Genomic DNA, 12,292 nt, shown 5'->3' on the forward strand with positions numbered 1-12,292 from the left:
TGAAATGACATTTGAAAGGTAGTATATAAATTGCTTCCTCTCTTCAGTGCACCCCCTTTTTCCTCATTCTCCATTCACTAATGAAAGACTTTTCCTCTTCTCCTGCCTGTTTCAATTTGAAACGTGGCACAGAACGGGACACTGGAAGGAGAAGGGAAGGTGGGGGGAGGTGGCTACTTTTAAATCTGACACACATACCCTCCAACCGGCTGTCCATACCCTGGTTGACGGTCAGGCCAGACTCCACCTAAGACAGGACTGAAGGACCAAAGAGTAGAGTAGAAACTCCCCCTCGTGCCACCTCTCCCAAAAGCAGACTTAACGGTGGAAAGGAAGGAGGGGGAAAATAAAGTTCCACATTCCTGACATTTTTTAGCCAAGTGCTGTGGCCGCACAGAGCAGCTTCTCTATTCCAAGCAGCCTCTAGGACTGGGAGAAAACCTGGGTTCAGGGAGGGAAAGCTGCCCCCTGCCTTTGAAACAGGATGGCTCAAAACTAAACCAAAATTGGGGTAGTGATAGGGGTGGGCGGTGAGAGCAGAGACAGCCTTTCATGTGTGTTCCCAAAAGGAAATTATCCCAAGGGAAAGAATTTAGAGTCATCATCTCCCTGGGGACAGAGAACTAGTAAGCCCTGGGGTCCCTAACAGGGAAACAGAAGCCCCCTGAATGCAGAAGAGGTGACCAGTGAGTTGGGGAAAGAGCAAGGCAGGGATGCAATGCAGACACAAGCGCTGTGGCCGCCTGGGGTGTGGGCTGACAGCGGGAGAGGGACCCAGCCCATTAGCAGACGCAGGTCAGAGGACCCCAGAGGGAGGAATGGCCAAGAAAGTCGCTCTTTGTGGGAAGAATTATAATTGAGTTTTCCTGGCTCAGCTTCTGAATGAAGGCATCCTAGCTGGGGCCAAGTCAGAACCCCAAGAGCCTATGTCCTCTCACCCATTTCTCCCATTCCCCTTGTACCTCTTCCTGTCGTCACTTCTAGGAAAAGGGTGATGAGTCCCCAGTTGCACCTACCATCCCACCATATGCATCCCTACATACCCACACATGCACACCACACACTTCCAGAGGGAAACCCAGAAGATTCTAAGTGATATCCAGCCAGTCTTGTGCTGGGTTATGAGGCGTCTCCCCCTGCTTTACTCTGAGTATGACGATGCCCATATTTGTTTCTCTGTGGTACCTACAGTATCCAGGACGCTTCTGATCTCATGTGATAGAGGCCGCAGTTCCAAACTCCCCCTCCCCACCAAAAGGAACACTTATCTCTGTGGAGAGTTAGTCAGTAGGTAAAGACAGTGAGGCCGCCCGCCATGTGCCCGGCACAAAAGAACACAAGACCTTCTTACTGGAGGCCTAGGGCAAAGCCCTCTTTCTCCCAGAGAAGCACAGACTGATGATCTCACAAAGTACCTCCAAAAGAAGGAGACAGCTGCCCTGCAGGTCCTGTAGGTTCAAGGTGCTATGGGAACAAGCGATGGGGTTGGCAGGAAAAGGGGGCCTGTAGGCATTTCAACCAGGGGCCTAGGTACATTCCCCAATCCAAGCCTAAGGGGGAGAAAGAGTAGTTTTGTTTGTTTGTTGTTTTTCTCGTCTTGGGCCTTTCTCTTTCACCAGGTACTGGAAGTAAGAGTTCTTAGCACCTTTCAACTTCTAGAGTGGCAGGTTTAATGCACAGGACTTTCCATAAGCCTAGAGACGGGGGAACGAGGTAGGTACCAAACTCAAAGCGCTGGCAGCTCTTTCTGAGCAAAGATAAAGCAGGTAGGGCCACAAACCCTAACAAATGCTAGAAATACGAAAGAGCCACAGGCTATGCGAGAAACTTGGCCGCTGCAGAGCCTGTGGCTTTGAGGTTTACAGCTGTCACGTGTATCTTTCCAGCCACACCCTCCAAGGCTGGGGACACGCACTTGGAGTCCTCTTAGAATGGAGGACAGCAAACAGACAGGAGAGAATGCACTGGGCAAAGGAAATTCTGTTATTTCGTTAAGCTGTTATTATAATAAATAATCACAGGGCTCCGGGCACAAGAGACTTTTTCATGTTGGTAGATGTTATGGCTTTTGTTGCTGATATGATCTCAGTTAAACCTTACAATCACCCTGTGCGGAAGACCAGTTCTATGAACGTCTTTAATGATGGAGAAACTGAGGCTGCAGTCAGCTTTCAGTCAGACTAGTCACAGAACAGGGACTGAGACACAGGGATATGACTCTGTGTGACACCACACACTTCCAGGGGAGAACCCAGAACAAGGTGGAGCAAGCCTGATCCAATATACCACTAGAGAGAGCTATGAGAGGGAGAGGAAGGACAGAGGGACTGAATTAAAGGAGCACTACCAAAAACTGGAGTGGAGACCCCAGTCCTAGTACCACCGTTTATTTCCTACAGACCCTAAAGCCCAGCCACGGACACATTCATTCATCCAACCCTGACTTGGCCACCACAAGAATGTTCCCAGCTTGAGAGCAGCTTCGCCAGCCAATTAGGGCCCTTGTCATTCATAGAGATACAGGGAACCCGGAGACAGAGGGACAGGGAAGGAAATTTAGCCAGGCAAGCCATCCTCCATCTCCGAGGAAGTTTGTAAATGATCACAGCTTCCTAACCCAACCATGAGAATGCAAGAAGCAACCTGGCCCAGAAGGGAGGACAAGGAGTCTCAGGAACCAGAGAAGACCGCGGTGAGAGTGAGGGGAATGTCGCTCATATATCTCACTTCTGAGACAAGATATACCGCAACAAACCCATGCCAACCTTCCTCCAGTTCTTCCCACTTTTGACTATCACATTTTTCTTGCTCTGCAAGAGTAGGGAATCCTTCCCATCAGTCTTGTGAATTCTGACCCCCTGCTGGCTTTCTACAACTCCCTGCCTGGGAGGCCAACACCAGGACATTGCTGTCGGGGTGGGATCCCCATCCTCTGCCCACCACTCCTACACTATAAGAGAATCAACTTCCCCAAAAAGTGGAGGGTATCCCTGTCTCTCTTCTTGTCTCTGTAAAGGGGGTGAAGCTCTGGGTCGCCGCAGATGTATCTAAAGGGACAGTCCACGGAGTGGTCAAGGATATCCAAAAACTGGCCTTCTAGAGCACAGCAAAAAAGTGGGAGCGAGAGGAGCGCAGAAGGCCACTGCTGGGATGGGGCCAGGGCCACACGTGAACATCCCAGCACGTTCCAGAGCTGAGATGCAAAACACCCAGAAAATCAGATAGGAAGTGGAAAAGGGTCAGGGTCTCTCCTACTGGAAAAGCCCAGAAGAGCTAGTGGCCACCCCTCGGGGGAAGAGGGGATTGTGCAATGACTGCCGGTCTGGGAGTCTCTGGGCTTGGCTCCCGGACTTCAGAAAGGAAACCCCACGCGTCAAGCCAGGGTGGCAGCGCGGCGGTTGGTTCGAGGCCAGGCTGGGGTTTCAGGGCTGCAGACAGAGCTGCAGGATACGGTGAGTCCCCAAGGGAGCGGCAGAGCATGGCATGGCTGGCACGGCGCGGAGCTGAGGGTGCTGTCTGGGCTGTCCGGGGTACAGGCCGGAGGGATACAGTGCACAAAGCTGGGGTGCAGATAACGTACACGGCAGCCAGGAGCCCCAGATCAGAGGAGGGCCCGCTGACCCGCAGGGGTGTGCCGGGTGGCGCACGACAGGGGGCACTGTCCCTCCAGCTCCCTCCTCCCCAGGCTCTCACCTCGAACATAAGCCCGATGAGGACGCAGAGCACCAGGCAGAAGCCGATGTCCGCATGGTTGTGGATGACGAACTCCTGGCTGAAGAGCGGGTAACTTTTCGTCCTCCTGCGGAAAGCCATGGCAGCGGGCGCGCAGCGGCCGGCGGGGCCCGCACCCTGCGCTCACGAACCGCAGCGCAAACTTCTCCAGCCCCGGCCCGGTCCGCCCGCCGGCCCGCCGCCCGCTCTCCCACAGCCGCCCGCCCGCCCGCCCAGCGCGGAACAACTTCGGGGCCCGCCCCCTTCCTCCGCCCGCCCCCGCCCCCGCCGCCCGTAACCGCCCCCGGCCGCAGCCCCCGCCCAGCCCGCTGCCCGCACTCGGCGCGCCCGGCCCCGCCCTCCGCGCGCTTAACCCTCTAGCCGCTGGGCACGCGCTGGCGGCCGGGGCGGAGGCGTCCGGGGGCGGCGAGCGGGACCCGGCTCCTCCTCGTCCCGCGCCAGCGCCGCGCCCGGCCGCATTCTCGGGGCCGGGGGCTCGGCCGCTCACGGCGGAGAAAGCAGGCCGCGGAGGAGGCGGGCGCCCGGGCCTGCCCGGACAGGAAGTGGGCCCAGGTTTCCCATTCCTCGCTCTGCTCCTTCCTCCGCGGCAAGGGCAGGCCCGGGAGGCAGCGAGCGCCCCGGGGGTGGCCGGGCAGCCGGATGCTCTCGGGGTTGCGGGCTGTGGCCCTGGGGGTTGAGGGCAGCGCGGGTGCGGCGGAAGCAGGGACGCTGCGAACCGGCCTTTTCGCTGGCCACAGCGCCCTGCACGGACGATCAGTGAATGGAGATTACTCAAGTATTTATCGAGAACTTGCAGTGGGCTAGGCACGGTTCAGGTTGTGTGAATGCGCAGATCAACACACCGAAAGACCCTGCCTTAGGGGAGCTTTCCCTCCAATGCGGGGAGAGGGTGGATGATTGCAGTTTTGCCCAGTAACTTTTGGGAACCTCACGCCACCATTAATTAGCTACACACATCTCACCGAAAGTCTACCTTACATATTAATCAGAAGAAGCAAAAAAGGAAGGCACTTTCTCATTGAAAGTTTCTATTTAATATTGTCTTAAAAGTACTCCTGGAAGGACAAAAGGTGTTTTTAATAAATTAATTTATATTCTCAAATATTGGATTTAATCCTACCAGTAATGAAGGAGTCAGTTACTTTCTAGATGTGCAGAAATTACGTAATGAACAAAAAACTAATTCCTATTCCATTTTTTATTAGGTCCACAGTTGTTTCACTTCTAAGTAAATATGATTTTTTAAAAGTGGCACGGGGTGGAATGTAATTGAGAAAGGATGGAGTTCCTAGAGAAATTTTACTTCCTCAATTTACACTCCACCTTACTTAGCATACAGTCTTGGGTCTGTAATTCCCTTATCTGACTCTCAAGGAAATGAAAAAGTAGTGCCTAGATTGGACTAAACCTCATTTAACTTCAAGACTGACCTTTCTCAAAGTTGAACCTTCGTCTTGTGAGGAACAGAAAAGATCAAGAATTGTGAAGCACCTCGATTTTCCAGCTGTGAAGATGTGTTCAAATTTTCAACATGCGGCCACATCTGTGAGGTTGAACTTTATACAATTGGTTTATTTATAGGTTCAGATGGTTGAATTTAACAGTTACCCCCACCGCTGCTATTATTATTATTATTATTATTATTATTATTATTTTGAGACAGAGTCTTAACTCTGTCGCCCAGGCAGGAGTGCAGTGGCTCACTGCAACCTCTGCCTCCCGGTTTCAAGCAATTCTCATACCTCAGCCTGTAGCTGGAACTACAGGTGTGTGCCACCACACATGGCTAATTTTCGTATTTTTTAGTAGAGATGGGGGTTTCACCATGTTGGCCAGGCTGGTCTCAAACTCCTGACCGCAAGTGATCCGCCGTTTTTTGAGACGGATTCTCTATTGCCCAAGCTGAAGTGCAGTGACGCCATCTGGCTCACTGGAACCTCCTCCTTCCAGGTTCAAGCAATTCTCCTGCTTCAGCCTCCCTAGTAGCTGAGATTACAGGTGCCCTCCCCCACCCCCTGCTAATTTTTGTATTTTTACTAGAGACAGGGTTTCACCATGTTAGCCAGGCTAGTGTCGAACTCCTGACCTTCAGTGATCTGCCCGTCTGGGCCTCCCAAATTGCTGAGATTATAGGCCACTGCACCCGGCCTTTTGCTACACTACACTACACTACACTACACTACACTACTATACTATACTATGGGCAGCACAGTAGGTTTGTTTACACCAGCATCACCAGAAACACGTGGTTAATGCATTGCCCTACCGTGTTACAGTGGCTATGACATCACTAGGTGATAGGAAATTTTCAGCTCCATTGCAGTCTTGTGGAACAACTGTTATATATATTGTTTGACCAGAACATCATTACATGGCATATGAGTGTATGTCCTCCAGTTTTTCGATATTCCTCCTGTCAAAAACAGGCAATTCATTCCCCTCCCCTTGACTGTGGGCTGGACTTAGTGGCTCACTCCTAACAGATAGAATATAGCGTAAGTGATGGTATGTGACTTCCAAGACTAGGCCAGAAGAGGCATTTGGGGTTTCTGCTTTCCTTCTCTCAGGTCACTCCCTCTGGAGGAAACCAGCTGCCACTTTGTGAGGATACTCATAGTCCTGTGGAGGCATATCCTCCATATGGCTAAGGCCTCCTGCCAACAACCATCACTGACTTGCCAGGCATGAGTGTGCCACCTTGGAAGCAGATTTTCCAGCCCCAGTCAAGACTTCAGATGACATCAGCCGCTGCTAATCTCTTGACTACAACCTCATGAGAGACCCTGAGCCAGAACTAGCCAGGTAAGCCACTCCTGGATTCCTGACCCACTGCACCTGGAAGAGAATAAATATTTGCTATTTTAAACCACTAAATTTTACTGTAATTTCTTATACAGCAAGAAGTAGTTAATACTGCTAAGCTTACAATCTTTTAGAATAGACTCAGACATCATTACAATTCAGTGTGATGCTGGTGACTCTTAAGAATAACCTGAAATATACACACTCTGAGTACAAGCAAAAGGTAACTTAATTCTGTCTGGGGGTGTGGGGAGGAGGTCATTTGGGCTGGGCCTTTACCTGACAGATTGTACTGTCAGAGAATGCAGAAAAGGTGTGGTAGATGAATTTGGAGAGTTAAGACAGAGCTGGATTGTGGCAGGTTTTGCATACTGTGATAAAGAATTGTGACTTTATTCTGCAAACAATGGGAAGGAATGGAAAGTTGGTGCTTTTCGTTTGTTTGTTTTTGAGATGGTGTTTCGCCTTTGTTGCCCAGCCTGCAGTGCAATGGCAGCATCTCTGCTCACCGCAACCTCCGCCTCCCGGGTTCAAGCAATTCTCCTGCCTCAGTCTCCCGAGTAGCTGGGATTACAGGCATGTGCCACCACGCCCGGCTAATTTTGTATTTTTAGTAGAGACAGGGTTTCTCCATGTTGGTCGGGCTGGTCTTGAACTCCCGACCTCAGGTGATCCACCCGCCTCAGCCTCCCAAAGTGCTGAGATTACAGGCGTGAACTACTGCGCCCGGCAAGAAATGGAAAGCTTTTAAGCATGACCAGATCTGTCTTTAGAGAAGAACTATCAGGACTATGGAAGACCATCCTGATTTAAACAGGAAGACCACTTTGGAAACTATTATAACAGTCCAGTAAAGTAATGAATACTTCTCTCTTTTTTTTTTTTTTTTTTTTTGAGACGGAGTCTTGCTCTGTCGCCCAGGCTGGAGTGCAGTGGCCGGATCTCGGCTCACTGCAAGCTCCGCCACCCGGGTTCACGCCATTCTCCTGCCTCAGCCTCCCTAGTTTTTTATATTTTTTAGTAGAGACGGGGTTTCACCGTGTTAGCCAGGATGGTCTCGATCTCCTGACCTCGTGATCTGCCTGTCTCGGCCTCCCAAAGTGCTGGGATTACAGGCTTGAGCCACCGCACCCGGCCCTCTCTCTTTTTTTTTTGAGACAGGGTCTCTGTCACCCAGGCTGGAGTACAGTGATGCAATCACGGCTCACTGCAGCCCCAACCTCCTGGGCTTAAGTGGTCTTCCTGCCTCAACTTCCGAGTAGCTGCAACTACAAGTGCACACCACCATGCCTGGCTAATTTTTATTTTTTTTTTAGAAACAGGGTCTCCCTATGTTGCCTAGGCTGGTCTCGAACTCCTGGGCTCAAGTGATCCTCCTGCCTCTACCTCCCAAAGTACTGGGATTACAGGCATGATCCACTGTGTCTGGCTAGCACTTCTCAAAAAACAGTAGCAGTAAGAATAAAAGGGAGTTGAATGAGTCAGAACTTGCATCTGGGATGACAGAAATGATGGTGGGACCATTAAAAAATTTATTCGGAATAGCAGATAAAGAGCATGTTTAAGGGAGGAGAAGAAGGTGGCCTCCACTTTGAGCAAGCTGAGGTTGAGGAGCCATGGAACACTTTGGTGACAGCTCAGTTGGAAACTGTTGGATTGAATTTCGGGAGGGAAAATCACAACTAAAGTATTTTCAGTTCATCTTCAGTAGGACTGTTGAAGTCATCAGGTGACATGAGTGTTCCTGAGAGAATGAGAAAAAGTCTGAGGTCAGCAGAATCCTGGTGAACCCCGACACTCAGAATGGGGGAAGATGAGGAAATGGAAAGGGTGGCGTAGACGAAGCCACGACATAAGAATTTCATTAAGGACGGGTTGAATCAGGCAGAACGAGAATGAGATGAAGCCCCTAGATTCAGCCATCCTGGCTTTTAGAGACCACTTAATTGAACATTGGAGTGGGCTTAACAGTAGGTAGAAGTTGAGAAAAGGAGGTGGGTAAAAAGGTCTATTTGTAAAAAAAAAAAAAATGTTTTGTGAGAAAAAGAGAAATGGATGGTGTTTTGAGGGCTATGGAAGATCTAAGGAAGGATCTTTAAATTATATTTAATTTTTGAGATTGGAACATATTTGGAGACAGAGAGGAAAAACCAGGAGACAGGGAAATACTGAAAATACTTGAGATACAGGAGATCAGTGATGAAACCGAGGAGGAGACCGGAGGGTGGCTCCAGCAATAGGAACAAAAGGGAAAACTCTCCTGACAAGGATCAGGGACCTAAAAATGGGTGAATACAGTTCCATCTGGATGTGGAGGAAATAACAACCCCTTACATTTATATTGCACTTTCTAGTCACCCTGTGAAGGAGGTAAGACAGTTATTACCAGCCCTTTCTTGTAGCTGTTCTGAGACATGACTGACCAAGGGCCACATAATGAGTAGGTAGCTGAAGCTGGACTCAGACCAGCCAGTCAGGCTCTCAGCACAGGGTTCCCTTTGCTGGACCATACTTCAGCCCGCTCAGGCTTCCTAAAGCACAGCACTGTAAGGCAGACACTACCTCTCCCTCTCTACCTATCTAGTCATGGCTGCCGACAATTCGGCTGTATCAATTTTTTTTTTTTTTTTTTTTTTTTTTTTTTTTTTTTTTTTGAGACAGAGCCTTGCTGTGTCACCCAGGCTGGAGTGCAGTGGCATGATCTTGGCTCACTGCAACCTCTGCCTCCTGGGTTCAAGTATCCAAAAAGAACCTGGGATTACAAGCATGTGCCACCATGCCTGGCTAATTTTTGTATTCTAGTAGAGATAGGGTTTTGCCATGTTGGTCAGGCTGGTCTTGAACTCCTGGCATCAAGGGATCTGTCCACCTTAGCCTCCCAAAGTGCTGGGATTACAGGCATGGGCCACTGCAACCGGCCTCAACTCTTAACTAAATTAGATTACTCCCTCTTTACAAAACAGAACTTATGGTTTCCAATCCCTATGTCTGTGTGTTTTTGTTCACCTCTCAATGTTAACCACCTTTCAAAACAAAGAGTGTGCACCTCTTCTATCACTAAGCTTCATGGCATTAGTCTGGGGGCATCGACACAGCAATTTGTGTGTAGCTATCAGCTAGGACCAGGTCCTCCTGCAATCGGTATGTTTGTCTATGAGTTTTACCCCTCATTACATAGTGCAATCCTTCAAGGCATGAATCCTGCCATGGAGTACTGTCATAGTCCAACAGCATAAAGCACAAGAGTCCCACATCTTATGTTCTCATCAGATATTGGTTGAATGCATGATTGAATGAGAGATGCTGTTGCTGTGGGCTGTGTAAGAATGACCACTATCCCCAACCTTATCTACTTGGAGCACAGCATGCTTTTGTGTTGATGAATTCTTTCCAGTAGCTGTCCTTTCCCCAAAGTGGAAAATGTATTTTCTCACGTAACAAGAAGCCCAGACTTAGTTCATTCCTAGGGATAAGTAATGCATCAAAGACCAGGATCTCACTATCCACCCACTTTGAAACTTGTTTGCTTTTGTTGCAGGCTTACCCCTCATGGTTACAAAGTGGCTGCAACAGCTCCAGGTATTCTATCCTTTAACACAGAATAACTCAAACAACAAGACCCAAAATTCAGACAAGAAGGAAAGGGACTTTTGAAGAGTGAAGAAAACTTTCCTAGAAACCTCAGACTTCTCCTCATGCCTTATTGACCAGATTGTATCTCATGCCCATTTCTAAACCAATCGTTGGCAAAGTGAATGGTATTGATGTGATTAGATTAACTTTACCAAGAATGCATCCTCAGAGAGGCTGAGAAAAAGTCCAGCCTCCTTTGAAGAGCCTGGCTACCTTTTACCTGAACAAAACAAGAACTCTGATGAAAAGAAAAATGGAGAATTTATGTGGAGCAGGCATCCAGAGTGTCTATGCCAGGATTTTTTTTTTCAGTGCATTTCACCAGTTATATTTTTATCTAAATCTTTACCTTACAAGATATGTGGCACATTTGCCTAAAACAAGCCTTGCTTTCTGATTTCTGTGCACTCGGCACTTAAACCTTGCAAATGTCATTTACCTAACAGTCACTGTCAAGGAGTACCTGGCTAAAGAATCTCCAGCTAGACAAAGTAGAAGTATCTGTGCTCTGGCAGTTGAATATATTGTATCGGGCTCAACAGCAGCTTTCACCAAAGGATGAGACTTCACAACCATTAGATCTTCTTTTATTTTGTTTTTATTTAAAAAAAAATTTTAACACACCATTGCTACCTTGAGGCCATTAGATCTTCTTACCCCCAATACCACAAAAATTTAGTGGAATCAGGGGTATATCAAGACAAGTGGAGTAGGGGAGCTGGAAGCGGTCAGCCCCCAGGGCAGGCAATGAGGGATTGTGAATTTGGAAAGAATTTTAAAGCAGTGATACAGCTCTAAATGCAATGTACTATCCTGGACTTAGCTCTGGAAGAGAAAAAAGATATTAGTGGAAAAACTGATAAAATTCAAATAAAGTCTGTAGTTTGGTTAATAGTATTGTACCAATGTTAATTTCTGTTTTGATAAATGTACCATGGTTATGTAAGCTGGATGAAAGATATGTGGGAAATCTCTCTACTATTTCTGTAATTCTCCTGTAAACCTAAAAATATTTCAAAATAAAAGATTTAATGTTAAAATTGACTGAAAATTGATCCGCTTTTTTATTATCACTGTGTGCTGCACATGCTAAACAATTTTAGGAATAAAATACTACCCCCCCTCCTCCAAATCTTTCGGTCTAAGTTCTAAACAATTGCTGTTTAGAATCTTAATAATATGTATGTAAATTTCAACTTAGCATATTTTTATTATTTATCTTTTAATGAACTTTGCAGGCTGGGTGCAGTGACTCATGCCTGCAATCCCAGCACTTTGGGAGGCCAAGGACAGAGGATTGCTTGAGCTCAAGATTTCAAGACCAGCCTGGGCAACATAGCAAGACCTCATCTCTACTGAAAAAAAAAAAAAAATTAGCCAGGCATGGTGGCATGCACCTGTAGTTCCAGCTACTGGGGGAGGGGGGTGCTGAGGCAGAAGGATAGCTTGACCCAGGTGGTTAAGGCTACAGTGAGCCATCACTGTACCTCTGCACTCCTGTCCGGGTGACAAAGTGAGACCCTGTCTCAAAAAACTAAAAAAAAAATTAAACATTGCATTCTACATGCAAGTTAATCCTAGAAACTCATGTACCCAATCAGCCTCTGATGTGTGCAGTGTCAGGTACACATATTTGTTCATACCCTATTGGAATCATCTGAGTTTGTTTGGGACACAGTTCACTTCTCCAATCTGGTACTACAGATTCTTGTGTTTAAACTAAAAATTTCAAACGGTGATAGCATGGCGATTGTAAAGACAAAGAAACAGGACTGGTTACTTTAATTCTGTCATTCTACATGACCACTTGAACCTTTTATTTGTGTTTAAAACTTAAGCTAGTGAAATAGAGGGCATAATGCCAATACTATCATTTGTTTCATGGCATGCAGTGTGTGTGTGTGTGTGTGTGTGTGTGTGTGTGGCATTCTTTTCATTTTCATTGAGAGGAGCAAGGGGTTAAAAATGATCTGCTCCAGGGCTGGGCATGTTGGCTTATGCCTGTAATCCCAGCACTTTGGAAGGCCAAGGCAGGAGGGTCACTTGAGCCCAGGAGTTTGAGAATCACCTGGGCAATATAGGGAGACACCCCATCTCTACAAAAAAAAAAAAAAAAAAAAAAATT

General features: G+C 47.9%; 1 protein-coding gene and 1 long non-coding RNA gene across 2 annotated transcripts in view; one reads left to right on the forward strand and one right to left on the reverse strand.

Annotated features, from left to right (window-relative positions):
• TRAM2 (translocation associated membrane protein 2) overlaps positions 1 to 3,995 on the reverse strand; it is an 80,187-nt gene extending 76,192 nt beyond the window's left edge. Inside the window, exon 1 of the mRNA XM_050789263.1 lies at positions 3,694 to 3,995. Within this exon, the coding sequence (XP_050645220.1) occupies positions 3,694 to 3,813 (120 nt within the window). The 5' untranslated portion in view covers positions 3,814 to 3,995. The remainder of the gene's footprint in view (positions 1 to 3,693) is intronic.
• Positions 3,996 to 4,007: 12 nt separating this feature from the next.
• LOC126953701 (uncharacterized) lies at positions 4,008 to 11,211 on the forward strand. Its single transcript, XR_007725298.1, has 3 exons — positions 4,008 to 5,282; positions 6,300 to 6,534; positions 10,073 to 11,211. It is a non-coding gene; the product is annotated as an uncharacterized LOC126953701 (long non-coding RNA).
• Positions 11,212 to 12,292: the final 1,081 nt, after the last annotated feature.

This window comes from Macaca thibetana, chromosome 4 (genome assembly GCF_024542745.1).
Source record: "Macaca thibetana thibetana isolate TM-01 chromosome 4, ASM2454274v1, whole genome shotgun sequence".
Lineage (NCBI taxonomy): Eukaryota > Metazoa > Chordata > Mammalia > Primates > Cercopithecidae > Macaca > Macaca thibetana.